The 20,951-nt window shown below is 47.6% G+C and overlaps 1 protein-coding gene across 1 annotated transcript in view; it reads right to left on the bottom strand.

Annotated features, from left to right (window-relative positions):
* Trappc9 (trafficking protein particle complex subunit 9) overlaps positions 1-20,951 on the bottom strand; it is a 430,884-nt gene that overhangs the window by 371,611 nt on the left and 38,322 nt on the right. Inside the window, exons 8-9 of the mRNA XM_050145170.1 lie at positions 16,690-16,906; positions 2,766-2,909 (exon numbers count right to left, since the gene is read on the bottom strand). Coding sequence (XP_050001127.1) covers positions 2,766-2,909; positions 16,690-16,906 — 361 coding nt within the window. The remainder of the gene's footprint in view (positions 1-2,765; positions 2,910-16,689; positions 16,907-20,951) is intronic.

Genomic DNA, 20,951 nt, shown 5'->3' with positions numbered 1-20,951 from the left:
TCCTGAGTTCAATTCCCAGCAACCACATGGTGGCTCACAACCATCTATAATGAGATCTGGTGCCCTCTTCTGGTCTGGTGGCATACATGCAGACAGAACACTGTATACATAATAAATAAATAAATCTTTTAAAAAAAGAAAGAAAGAAAGAAAGAAAGAAAGAAAGAAAGAAAGAAAGAAAGAAAGGCCTTAAAATACACCAAGAGAAAGAGAGAGAGAGGGAAGAGAGAATCTCAGGCATTGAAGACACAACAGAAGAAATGGATATCCCTGTCAAAGAAAATGCTAAATCTAAAAAGAAAAAAAGGGAGGGAAGAAATAAATAAATCCCGGCACAAACATCCAGGAAATGCAGGTCAAAGACACAGAAAACCCACCTCCATCCAGGTCTAGTAAGGTGAGCATCCACGAAACTGCCTAGGCTCCCACGAAACCAATAGGTCCAGTAGAATCAAAAACCCGTTGCCATTGTTCTTGAGGTCTCAGTAGTCCTCCTTGTCCGCTATGTTCAGCGAGACCAGTTTTGACCCAGGCTTTTTCAGACCCAGGCCAGCTGGCCTTGGTGAGTTCCTGATAGACCATCCCCATTGTCTCAGTGTATGGGTGCACCCCTCGCGGTCCTGAGTTCCTTGCTTGTGCTCTCTCTCCTTCTGCTCCTGATTTGGACCTTGGTCCTTGGACTTCCCACAGGGCTTTTTGGGCTGACGAGGGAGGGGGACTTGGTTGGGGGAGGGGGAGGGAAAGGGGAGGCGGCGGTGGGGAAGAGACAGAAATCTTTAATAAATAAATAAATAAATTTTAAAAAAATTTAAAAAAAAAAGACACAGAAAACATTTCCAACAAAATCAACGAAGAAAGTTTCCATAACCTAAAGAAGGAGATACCTACTAAAGGCACAAGAAGCATCAGAACACCAAATAGACAGGATAGAAAAATGAAATCCCCTTAGCACATAACAATCAAAATACTAATTATAGAACAAAAGAGAATATTGGAAATTGCAGAGGAAAAAGATCAAGTAACATATAAAAGCAGAACTATTAGAATTACACCTGACTTCTTAATAGAGACTTCAAAAGTCACAAGGGCGTGAAAGGTTGTCTTACAGACTCTAGGAGACCAGAGATGCCAACCCAGATTACTATACCCAACAAAACTTTAAACATAATATCCAGAGAAAACAAAACATGATAAACTAAATTTAAGCATTTTCTGTCTACAAATCTAGGCCTACAAAAGGCACCTGAAGAAAAATTTCAACCTAAAGAAGTCAACCACACCAAAAAAAAAAAAAAAACCAACACAAGAAATAAGTAATCCCAGACCAGCAAACCAAGATGGGAAATACACACTCACACACACACACATACACACACATATACAGTCACTACCACCACCACAACAACAATAACAGGAATAAACAAACACTATTCATTGATATCTCTCAACATCAATTGTCTTAATTCCCCAATAAAAAGACGTAGACTAAGTGAATGGACAGGAAAACAGGACCCATCCCTTCTGTGCTATCTGAGAAACATAGCTTAACATCAAAACTAGACACCACGCCTGCAGGATAAAAGGATGAAAAAATTAATACAAGCAAATAGACTGCCTTAGTTGGGGTTTTATTGCTATCAATAGACATCATGATGATGAAACAACTCTTATAAAGAAAAGCATTTCATTCAGGCTGCCAAACCATTCAGGGGTTGAGTCCATTATTGTCATGGCAGTGGTAGATAGGTTGTAGGCCCAGTGGTAGATGGCCAACAGAAAGCTAACTCAATGGCATTTCTGAGGTTCTTTCTCATGGTGTAGTGTCAGGATTTTTCTTTTATCTTTTTTAATTTATATTTTTTCTTCTCCCTTTTTGCCCCGCAGGTCCTTTCATATACATTATGGCTTCCAGTTTAATGCTTTTATGGGATTCTTTAATGTGATAACAAGTGAGTCTCTGTTTCTTGTGTCTTCTCCTGGGCTCTATTCCTTCTTAGTTTTTGTTTGTTCTACCTTATTATATTATTGCATTTTATTGCATCTTATTTTATTATATTATCATGCCTTAGAACCCTGTTTTCTAACGAGAGACAGAAAAGGGGTGGATATGAATGGAGGAAAGGGGAGGAGGAACTGGGAAAAGTAGACGGATCTAAGGATTTGCAAACCTCCCCACACAGGCACCGCATATTGGCACACACATCTTATCCAATGTTCCCCAAGGACAAGGAACCTACTGTGGTTTGAATGCAAAACTTACCTATAGGCACTAAGGGAGGTAGTAAAACCTTTGGAAGATAGGGGTCACTGAAGGAGTGGGCCTTGGGACAGGGAGCCTGACTCTACTTCCTGTCAGGTCTCTGCTTCCTGCCCTATGAGACGTGTGGGGGTGAGGACTGACGGCAATACTGCCACCCCATAGTGTCACCTGCCATCATTTCTTCCCAGTCAGGACAGACTACATCCCCTTACACCGTGAACTTCCTGTAAGTTGCTTCATGTCAGGAATTTGGTCCCAAGACAAAGAAAGCAACAAACACGGAGCCTGGGCTAGAGACTAAGAAGGGGGAGGACCTGCTGAACAGAGAGATAAAGACACAGAAAACCAAAAATGAAGGGTGTGGGTAAGCCAGAGAGAGCATGGGAAGGATGGCTAATGGCAGAAACAGGTACCCACCAGCAGCAAGGAGCTGGAAACGAAGGCCAGTCACAACCCAACATGCACCCAAGAATCCCTGGAAAGAAAAAAATACGAATTCACTCACCCTGATCAGATAGGAAGTCCAGCATGGTCTGCAAAAGAAAGGACAGGTGCCTCACGGACAGTGCGGGATTTCCCATCCTGCGGGAGGCATAGACCAGCTCGTGCAGCAGGCGCATCTGAACGGCAGCCCAGCCTCGGTGAGTGCCTATGGGAAAGGTCACAAAGCAGGGACTCAAGGTCATGTGGCAGCTCACAGACAACAACCTCAATGATCAAACTCAAATGGCAAAAACTATTACCACCGCCACCCCTTCACCCACCACCATCCCGTCCCCAGGTATGGGGTTGCCAGAGAAGAATATTGTTCCTCCATTAAGAATGTCTCTTCCTGGGGACAGAGCTGGGTATTTTTATTCTTTTGCTCTTTGCTCTTTTGGGGAACCTGACACCCAGCTCCCAAATAAACCACTCATAAGAAAGTGAGTTCTTTCTTATGAACACCAGGCCTTAGCTTGGCTTGATTCTAACCAGCTTTTCTTAAATTATCTCATATACCTTTTGCCTCTGGCTTTTACCTTTCTCTATTTCTGTGTCTCTTACTTTTACTCTTACCTTGCGGCTGGCTGGGTGGCTGGCCCCTGACGCCCTCCTCTCCTTGTTCTGTCTTGCTCCTTCTCCCAGCTTTTTCCTCTTATTTGTGCTCACTGCCTATCCTTGCTCCTGCCTTGCTATTGGCCATTCAGCTCTTTATTTGACCATCAGGTGTTTTAGACAAAGTAACACAGCTTCATGGAGTTAAACAAATGCAGCATAAACAAAAGTCACACACCTTAAAGTTATTTTCTACAACACAGAGCTCAGAGGTAGAACACCTGCCTAACACGGGCAAGATCCCAGGCTCCAACCCCAGTATAGAAAGAAGAATTTTACTATTTTGTTTGTTTGTTTGTTTGCTTTCAAGACAAGGATTTCTGTGTAGCTTTGGAGCCTGTCCTGGCACTCGCTCTATAGACCAGGCTGACCTCGAACTCACAGAGATCCACCTGCCTCTGCCTCCCGAGTGCTGGGATTAAAGGCCTGTACCACCAACGCCTGGCTTGGAAAGAAGAATTTTAAAAAACAGCCTTACACTATACTTTCTCTCTTCTATGAAGACGTCCACTGAAATAACCCTGATAGCCTCCAGAAGATTGTTTCCAGTGCATTTGAGTAAATGAGAGAGATTTTCTCAAGAAGCGATAAACCTAGATGGGCCCTCAGGATCAACGTGGAGGGGAGAGATAAATAGATAACAAGGTCATCCAGGGGCTGGAAGGGCCCCTCACTCCCAAACAGCGCGGCACATTTGAAAGGACAGGTAGGACACTTGCTTACACAGCCTTCTTGAAAGTATTTCCTTAAGAACGCAGAGTCCTAGGGTCCCAGCTCCTTTTGGCAACAATTACTAATTCTACAGATTTTCCGCCGTAAAATCTTTCAAAAAGAAGACGTGGACAAGGGGTCCCTCACAATGTCGGGAGACTCTAGACACGGGGGAAAGCTGGGGGAAATGACATAACCTGACTTTCTGCAGGCCTGCTGTAGCCACAGCTGCCTCGCAGTCTCCATCTGCCTCCTAGGAGCCTATGTGGATGGACACAGGAATCCTGAGTCTCCATCTCTGACTCTCTGTGTGTCTCTGTGTGTGTGTGTGTGTCTCTTTCTCTCTCTCTCACACACACACACAGTAGGAATCTGTACTCTAGGATGCAAGAAGTCCCACATGAAGGCTCTTAAAATTAGTATATACAGTAATAGATTTTCTTGTGACATTTTCTTTTTTAATGTTTAAGGTTTTTTATTTTGTTTTTAGATTTATTATTTTATGTATAAGTGTTTGCCTGAATGTATGTATGTGTACCACATGCATGCTCAGAGCCCACAGAGGAGGGCATTCAATTCTCCTGATACTAGACTACAGGTTGTTGTGGGTTCCCCCATGTGGGTGCTGGGAACCAAACCTGGATCCTCCACAAGAGTAACCCATGCTGTTAACTGCTGAGCTATCTCTGCGGCCCCAGTTTTAAGATTTATTTTTATTTTTAATCATGTGTATGTGAGTCCAAGTGCCCAAGGAGCTCATAGGCATCTGATGCTCTGCAGCTGGAGTCACAGGTGGTTGTGAGCTACTCAATATGGGCACTAGAACCAAACCCGGATCCTCTACAAGAGCAGCGAGTACTCTTGACTGCCGAGCCATCTCTCCAACACCCTTATGATATTTCCATATGTGTTTGTTTTAGCTGATTCCCTCCCTACCCTGTTCCTCTCCCCTAGCTCCCTGCCTGCCCTCCCCACTTGTATGTTCCAGCCCGGGTACCCCACTTTCCACACCACATGTGTTCTGGCACCCCTTTTCTCTACTTCTGGGAAATCCTCCTCTTCCTCTTTCATGGCCTCTGTAGTTTCCTGCACCCACACTCATTCCTTCATATGTACACATATGTAAAAATTAGAAGGTAGGGCCAACATGTGAAAAAGAACATGCACTCTGTGTCTGAGTTACTTCACTTAATATTTTCCAGTTCCATCCACTTTCTCACAAGTGACGTAACTGCATTGTTCTTCAAGGCTGAACAGAGCTTCGCTGTGTGCACGGACTGCCTTTCATTGTCTATCCGTCATGTGATAACTGTCTAAGCGGGTCCACTCCCCTGATACTGTGAACAGAGCAACAGTGAGCAGGGATGGCAGGTGATTCTGTGGGAAGATATTTTATGTGTGTGTCAGGAGTGATGGTTATATGGTCGCTCTGTTTTTAATTTTTTGAGAAACCCTCACGCTGATTTCCATAGCAGCTGCACCAAAGGGCCCCTCTCTCCGGACACCCTCCCCAGCATCTACCGCCATTTGTTGCCTTGACGAAATCTTTCCTGAGTGGTGTGAGATGGAGTAGCAATGTGGTTTTGACTTGCACGGCCCTTCTGATTAGGGATGTTAAATGCTTTTCAAAATAGTCATTGGCCATTTGTGCTTCTTCTTTTAACAGCTGTGCTCAGTTCACCGGCCCATTTTCTGGTTGGTTGTTTGGGCTTGCCTTTTATTTTTTTGACGCACCTTGTATGTTCCATATCTTAAGCCCCGTCTGGAGCATAGCTGGCAAAGGTTTGTTCCTGTTCTGCCCTGTTGTCAGCTTTGTTTGCCATGCAGAAGCCTTCTAAATCCACGTCATCCATTTGCTAACCCTCACAGGGATGACTGACTCCCTGTGAGCTGCGGTTCTCTTCACAAAGTCCTTGCTCACACCTGCATCTGAACATGCTTTTCCTATGTTCCCTTCTAGCAGGCCCAGTGTCTCCAGCTCTGAGGTATCTGATCCACTATGAGTTCATGTTTGTGGCAGGATGAGAAGCGTGGCTCTGAGTCCTCTGCGGGTAACTATCAAGTATGGCTCGCTGAATGGCCTGTTTTCATCAGTGTATGTGTTTGACACCTTTGTCAGAAACTAGATGCCTATGGTTGTGTAGGTTTGTTTCTGCATCCTCTGTTGTGCTCCATCGGTCTTTATGTCTGTGTTTGGGCAGAGCCATGCTGTCTTTGCTGTTATGGCTCTAGAGTTTGAATTCAGATATTGTGACACCAGTTTTCTTTTTGCTTATGATTACTTTGGCTGTCTTTTTTTTTAAGGTTTTTTTCCTAGTTCTGTAAAGAATGCTACTGGAATTTTGATGGAATTAGCACTGGATCTATAGAGAATTCAACACGTAGACTGCACTTGCCCTCTACACCCCAATGTGATCTCAGCACCCGAAAGGTCAGGCGCTCTGAGCCCTAACATTCCTACCTAATGCCTGCAATCAACCAAACTGGTTAAGTCCCTGCTGAGCCAAGACTCGGATCATAAAAACATAAGGGAATTCAGACACAGACAAAACTGATGCTCACTGGCAATCTCAAAGAGCTCACGAGAGTCACACTTAGCATACACTCACTGAGAACCTCATACACAAACACATGAAAGAAAGATAGGGGGACAGAGTGCCTCCCCTAAGGCCGTGGCCATTCTGTCAGGATAAGCCCATAGGAGGTACAGATGCTGCTGGCTGCTGTGGGGACAGTGGAGGGGGAGTGAATGAGTGTGCCCTGTGAGCTGGGGCAGGCAGGGGAGGAGCTCGCACAGGGAAACAAGGGTCCTCCGTGTCACAAAGCTGCAAGCAGCCCATTTAAAGTGCTGCAGCCGTTCATCCTAACTTCTCAATAAATGCTAGCTGATAAGTGCTAATATTATGACCCAATGAATATAATGTGTTTAACACGCGGCATCGGCCTCCAACTCTGCGGGGTGATTAATGAGCCAGCCTGCTCCATTACTGCATTGAGAACAAACCCTTGATATACCAGATCTCTTCTGCTATGGTTACCTACTTGTATGTCAACCCCAAGCCCCACTCCACCATCATGAGTCCCCGCACACGAAGACTGTTTGGTGCTGATTACAATACCCCCAGAACAGAGGCGTCTGTATAAACAGACCCTCGGTCAATGTCAACTGACAAGTGGCGCAAGGCACTCCTCTGTCTGCTGCCTGGAGAGTGTGGATCCCTGCTTCTTGCATCCTCACCTCAGGCAATTTGCCTAAGATGTTCCATGTAACTCACAGCCCCTGCTGATCTCGCCTCCCACCACCGTGCCCCGCGCAGCCAGCCACTCCCTTTCCTGTGTGTGCTGAGCAACAGGCATAGACTCCAGCCGCTAACAGGCACAGTGGGGCCCCTGTAAGCTCATGATTCTGTTTCTTCCATCAATTCCTCATTGCCTTGGCAGCAGCAATGTGGCTTATTCATCCAAGGATCCTTAATGCCTGGCAGGCCTGGTGCATGATGGGTAGTTAACTGGCATGTGGGTCAAGATGAGAGCCTGACACCAGAAAAATCTCCTTCTGTTTTAGGTGTGCATGCTCAAGTGTGTGAGGATGCAATGCCAAGGCTCCGGGGATTTGCTGGGTGGAGGGTTCACTTCAGCTGTTTGCTCAAGTTCCTGGACGTTTAGTATATGTCATAATAACAGATCAATTGAAAACCTGGAAGCCGACCCAACCTCCACAGTATATACTAGGATGTGACTTATCTTCCAGAAATGGCCTGGAACATACAGTGGTGACATCCTGCATCAATAAGAAAAGCAGAAAATGAGACGCATCCTTGCCATGTTTCCACCTGGTCAAAGAGGCTAGGACCAAGCACTGCAACAGAAGAGAATTTTAGGAGGAGGAAGAGTTCGAGTCAAGACCAAGCTAGCTAGCCACGCCTTCAAAAGCCCCAGTTCTCATTCATCTCATCTTGGCACTACCAATCCAAGGGCTCATTCTCATGCAGGAAACCAGCCTGTGTTAGTGACTATCACTTGGTTATTTTTCCCACTAGGCAATGGTCCAGTTACTACCATGGGTAGGTGTGAGTGAGACCCAGGACAAACTAGCTCACCAGTGAGCCCTGAGCACGTGGTGCCTCCTCTGTGGTTCAGAGTCCTCCAGTAAAACACTGAAGCTTTTGCAAAGACAGATTTGCAGCACTTGACTCCTGACAAAACTCTCTGCAATCTTGTCACTGAGGTTCAGGCTTTGACAGCTGCCATTCAGCAACATCAAAATCCGCGTCTCTTTCAAAAAAGTTCCTCGGCGACATTTAATCTCTCATTTAGCAAAAGACTGAGCAAAAAGCAAAACAGAGAAACCTTCTCACGCAGCAGCACAAATAAGACTAAGAAAGAAGATGTGGTCCCTACGCCAGCAAACACACAGAACACAGAAGCAGGGTCCTAACTCGAGCCTCTGCAGCCAGCTGGCAAAACACTCACCTCACAAACAAGACCGAAGACATTTCTGGATCTGAGAGACCTGACAGTCTAGCTTTTATTCACAAGTATGGGGCTTTGGTAGATTTCCATTTAGTTCTCTGAGAAACGTATGAAGTGGAGGTGGGGCTTAAAGTGGTTTTTATTGTCTAGAGATGCAACCGGCTGACAGTTACCATTTTAACTCTTACCGAACCTCACTGCTCCCACAAAATTATGGCAAACGTCCCCTCCTGAAACAAAAAGTGCAAGTGAAAAGGGCAGAACCACTTGGATTTTTCAAAAGAAGTATGTTCCATTCTTAAGACTTGTAAATGAAGAGCCGGGAACAAATGTAATAACTGGCCACAGTAGCTGTGAGGACTCCTGGTGGGTCCAGTCTTTCACCACAGGTGTTCACATGGACACCTCCACCAGGAAGCAAAGGACAAAGGGGCCAGAACTGTGGGACTGGCAGGAGGCTGGGGAGGGGGTGTTATGTAAGCCACCCAGATGGCTTTTAAGTGTGCTTACAAAGTCACAGAAGGTGCCAGAGGAGGAACAGCAGGCATTAGGAGAGTAGAGACACAAAGGAATTCAATCTCCACAGAAGCAACATTGCGATCTCAGAAGAAACAGCGTCCCCGCTAAGTGCTGGAGGGTGAAATGGGAAGGCCGGAGGGTGGGGAGGGCAGTGCATCATGGGAAAAGGACTTCAGAGTGTTCTCAGGTAGGCCCTGTACAGAAAGACAAACTTAAGGCAATGCTAAGTGTGCCTTTGCGTGAAGTCCTTGTGCTTTTAGCCTGCAGCCAGCCTGGGGCAAAGTTCAAAGATACCAAGGGAAGTAACAGAAAAGCCCTGCAGTCTCACCCAGAGTCTCCTAGAAGCACACCACATGAAGCCCCCACTTGAAAGCCCCACTCACGGGGCACGCTCACGCAGGGGGGAGGGGAAAGGGGTGTCTCAGTCTCAGCATGAAGGCCCCCACTTGCAGGACACGCCCACTCGCGGGGCCATCTCAGTATCTAAAAATCGCCTTCCCGCCTCTCAAAACTGATCACGTGGTACTCCAAAAACTCCTCTCTTTCCAGGATCTTCTCTTAGACCATCAAATCTCTCCAGAATACTGCAAAATCGGCCAGGACATCCTGCTCCCCTTCCCAAATGGGAGGACCTTTCACTTTCTCTTCTGCCAGTAACTCTAACTTTGACTGTCCAGACACCCTGGCCCTCATTCCAATCAAGGCCATCAAACCCACAGGAGGGCCGCAGCAGCTGCGCTGGCCTCAAAGGCTCTCAGTACTCGGTCCGTCTTCTTACACTCCCTTAGTGCCATCCTTGAGAAACATCAGAACTCCCCCTGACTCTGACAGCATGCTGAGCTCTGTCCTCAGCACCCTACAGGGAATCCGATCCTTCTATAAACTACTGCCCCCAAGATTCAGACACACAGACACAGGACATGGGGCAACTTGGCCAAGATCAAACCATGAGTAAAGGTATCCTGGACTTCCATCCATCCACATGTCCCATGTGCTCACAGAGTCTCTCACTGAGCTGTCGGAAACAGGTCAGTCATGTGGAAGTATTACCAAGAGGCCACAGCCTGCCTTGATGTGGCTCAAATAGATGTTGTGGCCATGTGCACCCACAGGCATGGGGCTTAGCAAAGCTGGAGACTGGGCAGCCCCACTCAGTCCTGAAGCGGGCACAAGTCAGGCAGTCACAGCCCAGAGGCCCTGCGCAGACCATCACTCGGTGTGGCAGCTGCTCTAAATACCACAGGGAAAAAAAAAAAAAAAACAGGAGCTAGCACTTTAATATGAATAACCACTTCCATTGAACGGCCACTTTTCTGTGATATCCAAAAAGGGCAAAATTTTTTAATAAATAAAAATATCCCTGACTGCAATACTTACTATAAAGTTAAAGTAATCAAGGCAGTGTGGTTTTGGCAAATAGACAAACAAAACAATTGATAGAGGAGAAAAGAGAATGCAGAAATACCCATGTCAGTATGGTCAACGGGGCTCTGACAAAGGAGTGAGTGACCCAGAGGAGGCCCTCCAGCAGACCAGCCGGGACACGGGACAGCCACCAACCAGGTCGTAAACCAAGATGCTAACTGTGGACTTCACAAATAGTCCACCAAAATGGACCTCCAATTAATACAAACCTCTCTGGAAGGTTCTAAGAGTTCATGGAACTTCTTTGGGGTCTATGAAATTTTCCCCTACAAGTCGATAAATGAAAGCCGTAGGGAGCACTTGGCGTAGTGGTAGATTTTTAAATACGGCTCCAAAGTCACATCCCTAAGAGAAAGAGCTGGTGGAGTAGATGTCATTAAAATCGAGAACTGCTGTTTTGTAGACAAGCTGCCGAGAGAACGGGAAAACGAGATGCATGCCGGGAGGAAATATTTGTCAAAGATATTGCTAAAGGACTGTTATGCATATTATAGAAGCAGAGAACAAAGAATCTGGTTTTCAATTGGAATCACCCGGGAAGACGCTCAGACAAGCATAGGAAGAAATGCTCAATGTACTCGCTAGGTAACTGTAAACTACAAGACCCCACCACACTTTAATCCAGAACACTGACAGTTCCAAAGGCTGGCCAGGACACACAGCAGTGGAAACTGTCACCCACTGTCTCTGGGAGTGAAAGGCAGCCATATGACACAGTCACTGTGCTTCTTAACGCTGGCCCAGAGGAGCTGAAACACTACATTCACACAGAACCTTCACGCGGATGCTTTATTCATGAGAGTCAGCCTCCAAAACCACGTGCCTGATGTCATTCTGGAAAAAGGAGAAGTGTGGAGATCACGAAAGGATGTGTGGCTGCAGCGGCTTGGGCTGGACAGAGCGCGGACGACCTATGGGAGGATGCAAGGATTTTGTGTGACTCCATGACGGCGGCTCCGTCATCATACTCAAAACCCAAAGAACGTCCAGCACCAATAGTGAGCCCTGACAGGAGCTGTGGGCTGAGGGTACAGATATACTATGTTGGCTCACTGGCTGTAGCAGATGCTCTACTGGGTGGGAATGCTGGCTGGTAGGGAAGGCCATGTCTCTGTGGAGAAAGGGGATAACTGTATGGTCATTTTTTCCTGTGGATCTGAAATTGCTTTTAAAATAATTTTTTAATAAAATTTACTTTTTTATGTATGTGTTTGCCTATGTGTATGGATGTACACCACATAAGTGTCTCGTGCCCACAGAAGCTAGAAGAGGGCGCAGGATCCCTTGGAACAGGAGTTACAGATGACTGTGAGCCACCACGTAGGAGCTTAAAAACAAACCCAGGTCTTCTGCAAGAGCGGCAAATGCTTTTAACTACGGAGACATCTCACCAGCCCAAAATCTATTTTTTAATAAAACAAAATCACATAGAATAAAGTGAATTGGGGCTGGAGAGATGGCTCAGAGGTTAAGGACACTGACTGTTCTTCCAGAGGTCCTGAGTTCAACTCCCAGCAACCACATGGTGGCTCACAACCATCTAAAATGAAATCTGGTGCCCTCTTCTGGCATGCAGGCATACATGGAGGCAAAACACTGTATTGTATATGTAATAAATAAAATCTTAATAAAAAGAAAGAAAGAAAACAGCTGCATATTAAAAAAAAAGAATAAAGTGAATTGATAGAAAGAAAATAATAAAAGCCTTGTGTGATCTATATGTTTTTAAGAAGGGAGAGGAGAAATGGGATGGCTCAGCAGATGAGGAAGCTTGCTGCCCAGCCTGATGACCTAAGCTTGATCCCTGGGACCACAGAATGGAAGAAGAGAACTGACCCTTGCAAGTCATTTTCCAATATCCACTTGCAAGCTGTGGCATGCACTCACACATGTGTGTGCACACACAGACACACTCACGCATGCAGGCACGCACACGTACAACTAAATACATAATTATAACTTTTTCATTTAAGAAGACTTGCTCTCAGAGCTGTTACTGGTAAAGAAGACATAAAAATAACCCATCTTTCCACTACAAAACTGCATCCTAAACATGGCAGAGGGCTCTAAACAGCAAGAGCCGCTCCAGGTCTTACTGCTGTCACCTCACAGTAACTAGGTGTGTCTTTGCAAGAGCTGGAGGTCAGCCTGGAAAGAGGACTGGAGAGCTTCCGCTGGTGTGGGAGGCAGGTTGGAGCTTCCACATCATCCCGTCTGTCCCGTCCCTTCCACATCGCTGCTACAGGAAGAGCCAGAGTGTGTGGAGGACGCCATTTACTCCACGGGCTTTGTTCTCTACATTTCTCTCCCAAAGAGGAGGAAAGTGGCTAAGTGGGATGCAGCAGTGGCTACGAAGAGGCCAGGAATTCGGGAATGGCTGTCCTAGTCACCAACTCTTAGAATCTGGGTGCTCCATCAGTACATACCCATGAACATAGGAGAACACAAGAGCCATGCTCCCGGGAACATCAAACCATCCCTTTACTGCTTCACCCATTTCCAGGTTGATTCTCAGGTAAGCCTCTTAAAAACATCCCAGCCACAAGGACCAAGTCCAAGCTCATTTAGATGCCAAATTCTTCATCCCACTCAGTCTGACCTTGGCTCCCAAAAGTCTTACAATTTCTTCCTCACTCATCATCGCCCCTTCTCTTCCTTCTCTTTCCGCTTTCCTCAATTGACCTCTACCCTGACCCAGGCCCAGCTGGGGCCTCCTTTCTTTCTCCACAACCACCAGGGCTCCTGCAGGATCAATGCAAGGCAGGGGCTTCCCCATCCGCTGGACAGACACGAGCAGACTTCTCAAACACACCTGCCCCAGCCCCTAGCATCCAGATTCCCCTCCCACCACTGTCCTTGCTGCGGGAACAAGGGAGGGAAGCCCCTAGAATGGCGCCCACCATCTTCTGAGTCCTGCAGAGCTGAACTGGAGTGGAGGAGGGCAGCAGAGGGCAGACGGGAGGTGGCTATGCAGAGTTCACAGGGGCCTGCAACAGTCACCCCATCTGAAGGTTTCGAGCACCTGTTGTCCCCGGGTTCCATGTGGCATTCTGCCAAGGGCATGCAGCATGGTCTCGGCAGTGCTCTGAGAGCTAAGGAAGGGCTTGTAGTGACAGCTGCAGCAGAACTATTCAGACAGTGGAGACAGCCCAAAGAGCCTGCAGAGGGTCACAGATCCCTGAGCAGTTCCAACACCGAGGATCAGTCACATCGGTCTACAGGCCCACTTCCCCTCAGGAAGGCCAATCATGCAACAGGTGACCAACAAACTTTAGATTCCACTCCACCTCTTGTGGGGACAAAGTGACAGAACAGATGGAAACCACATTAGATCAGACAATTAAATGGGGTCTGGAAGGCCCAGGCTGGAGGAATCCAGAGACAGCTAAGGGCAGACAGGAGCTGAGGGCACCCATGAGTCTGTCCATCCCAAGTCACAGCAAAGTGACCAGCACAGGGTCATCGTGGGCTCTGTAGAAGCGTCCTGCCTGCCCTCTGCTGCCTCCTCACTCCAGTCCAGCTCTTCCAGCACATGAAGAGAGTGGATTCCATTCTAGAGGCGTCCTCTGTTCCAGTGGCAAGGGCTATAAAATCTCTGCAGCATCTAAGACCTTCTAGAAAGAGTCCCAAATCTGTCTCTTGACCCCTTGCCCGCAATCCTGACAGCTAAAGTGAAAGTAAGGGACAGGGCCCAGCAAGATGGTTCAGCAGGCAAAGCATCTGCCACCAAGCCTGACGACCTGAGAACTATCTCTGAACTCCACGTGACTGGAGAGAAATGACTCCTACATCTTGCCCTCTGACCTCTGCATGCATACCACAATACACACACACACACATACACACACCAAACACAAAATAAATAAATTAGCTTAAAAAATATATCTTAAAGGGGCTGGAGAGATGGCTCAGAGGTTAAGAGCATTGCCTGCTCTTCCAAAGGTCCTGAGTTCAATTCCCAGCAACCACATGGTGGCTCACAACCATCTGTAATGAGGTCTGGTGCCCTCTTCTGGCCTGCAGGCATACACACAGACAGAACACTGTATACATAATAAATAAATAAATAAATAAATAAATAAATAAATAAATAAATAAATAAATATTTAAAAAAATATATATCTTAAAGTCAAGGACAAGATCTACTTCCAAGTGACACCACACAACAGTGTTGAGGCACATGCCTGTACTCCTACCAATTGGGAGGCCATGGCAGGAGGACTGAGAGTCCCAGGCCACCCTGGGCTTGTGAGTTCAAGGCCAGCCTGAGATACATCATGAAACCTTGTCTCCAAAAAGTTAAATAAATGAAAGCCGCTGTCTAGAGTGTGCCACAGTCACTGACGGTACTGAACACAGACAAATGCCAAGGTCTGTGTGTCACTGTTTTAAAAATACCCCTCAGCAGGGGCGCAGGATGGAGGAGACCCGTCTAGCAAGGTCATAGGAGGGACAGGCTCTTCTGTGAGCCTAACATGAAAGGACAGCACCAGCAGAGCACAGGAACGGAAAGCTGCTCAGGAGACCTCTGCCTGCCCACCTCGCCCCTGCGCATCCAGGGAGGCAAGATATTGGCTGCTCTGAAAACAGAATTCCAGGGTTGTGGGGACTGGGAGTGGAGGTGGGGGACACCTCCCCCCATAAGCCTGCTATATGCCTGAGCACAAATGTCCCACTTGGCTGCCAAGTGACCCCCTCACCCAGGCCAGTCTCTCCTCAGCAGGCATGGCCTCCTTCCCTCTCTTCACCAATCTGAAGAGCCCCTTGTCCTGCTGGGCCCCAACCTCTACCTTAACCCAATCCAGTCATCTTGCTTACCTCCTGGGAACCCTTCTCCCCTCAGCAACAAAGACATCGTGACACTACTCTGAAGGACTATCTGGGACAGTGATGGATGGAACCTCATCAGAACCAGGACTGCTTACAGGTGCACACCTCTTGTCCCAGTTCTTCCTCTGTTTAAACCTAAAGTCCATTTCAGTTAACCAGAAAGTGGACTTGAGGCCCCTGAGCCCCCAAACCACTCCTTTTCCTAAAATGGACACAATGAATAAAACTCTTATCTGTATTTGCCTTAAAGACGGGAGGGGCTGCCCTTCCTAAAATGATCGGTTCTCAGTGTGTGCTCTGCCAGGGGTTTCGGTCAAGTGCAGCAAGTGCTGAGCCTGGCCTGCCCACCACCTGCTGTTTTATGCGGGGTGGGAGGGCACAGACAGGGACTGTGTGGTTTCTTTTACCACAGGACTGCTCTCTGTAAACCAGACTGGCCTCGAATTTACAGCCATCCTTCTGCCTTGGCCCCCTCAAGTGCTGGATTCCAGATGTAGGCCACTATTCCTGCCCCTGCCATCTACACTTGCCGTGTAGTCCTCGTGATTTACACGTGACTGGCGCTGCTTTCAAACCCCTCTGAACAACAGGGACCGTGGCCCCAAGGGCTGGAAGGCTTACCACCTGCCCTTCACAGAACAGCGGGTCTCATCTCTGAGACGAGTGACTCCCTTCTGAAGATTCTGGTCTCCTGGGAATGGAGGTGACGGGAAGGCTGGCACTGGAGAATCTGGAGAGGGTGACATCTGAGCACTACTCATCAGTGGCCAGAGAGGGATTTGTGATTGAGAGTGGGAGCCCTGCACCCTAGTGGGAGGGTGAGTCAGTTCTCTCCGACTGAAGGCCAAACCATCACTAGCTCTGGGCCCCATCTAAAGCAGTTATCAAGAGAAGGAATCTGTCTCTGACTAATAAAGACTTTGACCAAACTGAGCATCCTATTTGTCTATAGTTATTACACATAGCTGTGTTTTAATATTATTATTACAGAATCAGAATCTGCCACAAATGCACAGTAGTGTGTATACACATACACCCATGTCTATTTATTCCAGAAAGTTACACTGATTTTTGCTAACCTCACAACACTTCGTAAGATAAGTAAAAAACATTAGGACTTGTGTTGGTGACCGGCCACGGTGATGGCCTCAAGAGCAATTTCTGACCTCGACTAACCAAGATGCAAAAACAAGGCCACAAGGTGGCTCCAGGACTTCCTGTCATGACACCGCTGCAGTGAGAGGCTGTGAAGAGAAGGGCTTGGCTACCTTTGAACCACAGGTGCTCAATACCGTTCCACAATACTCAGCAGATGCTCAAACGCACAATGTGAATGGAAACAAGGCAACGTCTACCCAAGCCTGGGTCCTCAGTACCTTTGTTGAAGTCCTTGGGGTCTAGTGACAGACTGTAACCGGGCAGCGTCTCCAGAAGGAGCTTGTAGCAGGCCCTCCAGCCAGGCTCCGCGATGCTGGGAGCCACACACTGCATGGCAGCCACGCGCTTGAAGAATGCTGACTTGCGGTGGAAGCCAATCAGCTCGTAGAGCTCAGATAGGATGCTGTAGCGCTGGATTTTCTCTTCTTCGGAGAGCTGAAGCACAGAGAGAAAGCAAGAAGCATAATGCACCGGGAATCTGGGGCTTTGGGGGACCCTTGTAAACACCCCAAGGCCTTTCATGAGCCAGGGCTACAAGCACATCCAGCCTTTGGCTAAAAAGGCCCAGGTTCTCAGGCACAAGGGGATTGACACACAATGCAGGAGACATCCTTCACAAGGAGGAACAAGACTCAAGAATCCAGGGCTGGAGAGATGGCTCAGCGGTTAAGATCATTGCCTGCTCTTCCAAAGGTCCTGAGTTCAATTCCCAGCAACCACATGGTGGCTCACAACCATCTGTAATGAGGTCTGCAGGCATACACACAGACAGAATATTGTATATGTAATAAATAAAAATATAAAAAAAATTAAAAAAAAAAGAATCAAGAATCCATCGTGACAAGAGAATGGGGAAGGGACTTTGCTGGGCTCCTTAGGAGATATCGTGTGGAGCAGATGATAACAATGCCACCTGACTTAGACTTAAGACTTCCTGGCTTATAAGCAGGCAAGGCCTAGTGTAGCCTCTCAAGGGTGATGGGACCAAAACACCCCTGGTGGAAAGCACCCACTAGATGCCCACAAACCACAGGCTTTTTTTAAAGTCAGCTTACATTTGATAACTAGACCCACTTCATTGTTGTCAAGGTGTGGTGTCAAGCTGTCACCCATGGGCCATGGTGATGCAGCTGTCCTTGAGTTATTTCCGTTGCTATAAGGGATCGGCATCAGCCCAAGACACCCCAAGACCAAGTTCTCAGCACAAAGGAGATGTATTTGCCACAGAGGGACAAAGGGCAGGGAATAAGAGACAAAGGCAGGAGACAGAGGAGGATGAAAGATATAAGGGGAAGGGATTAAGAGAGAGACCCAGAAGGGATATCTGTCCTGGGAGCGGGCACAAAGGACTCTAGCTAAGGAGACAGATGTGGCCCATAGGCAAAGGTGGTTTAAAAAGGAAAAGGAGAAACCCTGAATTATGATAAGGTGTTTAATTTTAATTGGGCATGTTAAGCAGGTGGGTCAAAGGGGACTTTTGGTTGCTGGACTTCAATACATTGATAAATGGACATTGCTAGTCAGCCTCATGGGAGACAAGGCACCTGTGTACAGGCAGCAGACCTTGCCAGACTCCAAACCCGTGTTGCTGGCCCTGGAAAATCACCCTGTGCTGTTCAGAACCCCCAGGTCTGCAGTATTTGGCTGGTGCAGCCTGGTGGAACGAGTGGAACTGTGTGGACTGCTCAGGAGTCGTTCAGTACACAAAACACCGCCCAGATACCTCACAGTCATGGCAGGTCTCTATGGCAGTCCCAGCCACAGCCACAGAGAAAGCAAAGCCATTCCCATGTTTCTACACTTGCTGGCACCCAACTGCACCCACAGGGAGACTAAAGGAAATGTAGGAAGCAAGAGCCTCTCCCTTGGGGCCTGTGCACTTACAACAGGTAGATTCCCAGCTTAGAACCCATGGGGAAGATTCTAGAAAGCCGAGAAACAAAATAAGTACTGTGTGTATAGTGAATACTTCAGACAAGGGTTAGCAAGTGCTAAGTGAGTGCAGAAGCTCTGGGGCACAGGCGTCTCCAGCTATACACATACACACGCATACACACACATTCACACATGCATATACACACATGCGCACACACATATATGCACACATGTATGCATATATATGCATATACATATATGCACACTTACACGCACGCATACAAGCACATGCACACACACATACATGCACACACTCACACACACACTTACGCATGTGCACACACGCACATGCACAACCCACATGTGTCCTAAATCCCTCACGCTATCTCCTTGACGCTGTCCTGGTAACATGCTCTCATACATAATCTCTAGCCCCCCCAGTGCCATTCCTTTTCACCTGCACAGCTCACACTGAGCCCCTCCCCCTGCCCTGGGGCAGCCAGACTCTTCCAGAGTGGCAGCATCAGTTCCCACCCATGGGGATGATGCACAAGGACCACACTGTGCCATGTCTGATCACAGATATTTGACGTCACAGGAGCTCGTGGCTTTGGCCATGCTGCTGGTGTTACTTTGCGTTCCCTGATAACCAGGCGCTGAGCACCCTTCCCTGTGATTACTGGCCACACTTTTATCTCCCGTTAGGAGGTATTTGTTCTAAGCTTCTGGCAGTTTTTTAAATTAGACCATTCATCTTACTATGGAGCCGGGCTCACTCGTCACAGGTTCCAAAGCTAAGTCCTTAGTCATACATGTTTGGTGAATATTTTCTCCCCGTCTGATGCCAATTTTCTTTCCTAAGAGAATCATCTGATAAGCAGAGACATGTCACATGACAGAGCTCACACTACCAATTCCTTCTCTCTTGGTTAGCATTCCTTGTGTCCCAGGTCTAAGAAATTTAGATCCAATGCCTCTAGACGTGTTTTGACTGGGTCTATGATCCATGGACACCAAACTCGCACAGGATGCAGCCTTGCTTCAGAAGATGCTCGTGTGCCACATTCAGCCATGGCCGGGGACAAGGAGAGGGGTGAAGGAAGAGGCAAACGTACTGCCTGCCTCCATCCCACACTGGAGACCCCTAGACCCTCGCCTGGACATCCTGCACACTGAACATGACAACAGATGCTGATGATGGTGGCCTCGGCCAGGGTCCTCTCCACAGATAACAGCAAACAGAGAGTCCAAACCCCTGACCTCCATCCTCCATGATTCCCATGGAGGGAGCCCGCTTCTGTGCAGGCAGAAGGCTCTCACGGTCCCGGTGTCTGGCCTCTCACTCTTCACACCATGTGAATGCAACAGGACAGCAAAAGATAAGCACTCCCCATAGATGGAAATGGAATTACTTCAGACTCTGGGAGAACTCCCTTGTCGACAAGTCCAGGCACAAGAGGTTTCCAGTTGGCATGCTGCCACTGACCGGGAAGCCTCCAGTGAACACAAGCTCTGGAAGGCTGGGGGCAAGGCTGCACTGAGCTAATGTGGGCAGCCCAAGGATCTGGGGGAGTGCAAAGTGGTCCTGGGCAAAATCTTGAGAGGCAATCAAGTCCCCACAGTCATTTCTGACCTCCCGCTCTTGTGGGGGCCATGAATCAGCACAGTTTTGTTCTAATTCTTCAGCAGGCTGCATAGCCATGGCCTCTGGGTCCAGGGCCCAGATGTTTATGCAAATTTCTGGCAGAAGCGTCTGGAAGACACTCGAGATAAAGAGGCCTTAGTCAGCAGATGGGTCATTCTGCTAGCTCACCATTCTACTTCCAACCAGAAAGTAGGCAGAAACCCACTTGGTTCTAACAGTAGAAAGGAAGTGGGGGCATTGTTAGAACATTCTGGCATGGCTGGACAGAGAACAGCACAGTGCACTTGTTGGTCTGAGTCACAATCCATCAAAGTCACCAGCTCTGCCATTATGACTTCTCCTCTAAGAAAGGGAGAGCAGTCTAATTTTTTGGTGGCTGGGAAAACTAAATAAATGAAATAATGTGGACATTTAGGACAATGGGAAACATAACTGTCAACAGAGACCTCCTCACAACTTCTAAAGGAGTGATTTCATTTTTGAGGTGTGTGTGTGTGTGTGTGTGTGTGTGTGTGTGTGTTATGGGCACATGAATGCAGGTGCCCATGGAAGCCAGAAGAAGGCATAAGATCCTCGGATCTTATTCCAGGAGGCCAGAACACACCGGAAACGGTTGCTGGGAATTGAACTTTCATCTGTGCAAGTGCTCCTAACACCCAACAGCGAGCCATCCCTCCAGCCCCTGTGGATAAAGACTTCAGATCACAGGTTACAACTGAATGAGTCAGCCAGGAATGCTAAAGAAAACAGCTTGGCCCTTTCAACCTTCAAAACTGCAGGAACTCACTGAGCTCTGTAGAGCAAGGCATGACAGGAAGGGGCTTTGAAATAGCCCATGACGGCACTGCATGCTGAAGTGGACAAGGCAGGAAGGACACAGCTAGTCTGGACACTCTCCAGTCTACAAGACCCATTCTGCTCTCTACACATCTGCAGCTCTTAGACAGAAAGACTATATAT

This window comes from Alexandromys fortis, unplaced genomic scaffold (genome assembly GCF_014885135.2).
Source record: "Alexandromys fortis isolate MF-2015 unplaced genomic scaffold, M_Fortis_MF-2015_v1.1 scaffold_2_1_26212458, whole genome shotgun sequence".
Lineage (NCBI taxonomy): Eukaryota > Metazoa > Chordata > Mammalia > Rodentia > Cricetidae > Alexandromys > Alexandromys fortis.
This window is presented reverse-complemented; position numbering and strand designations above follow the sequence as displayed.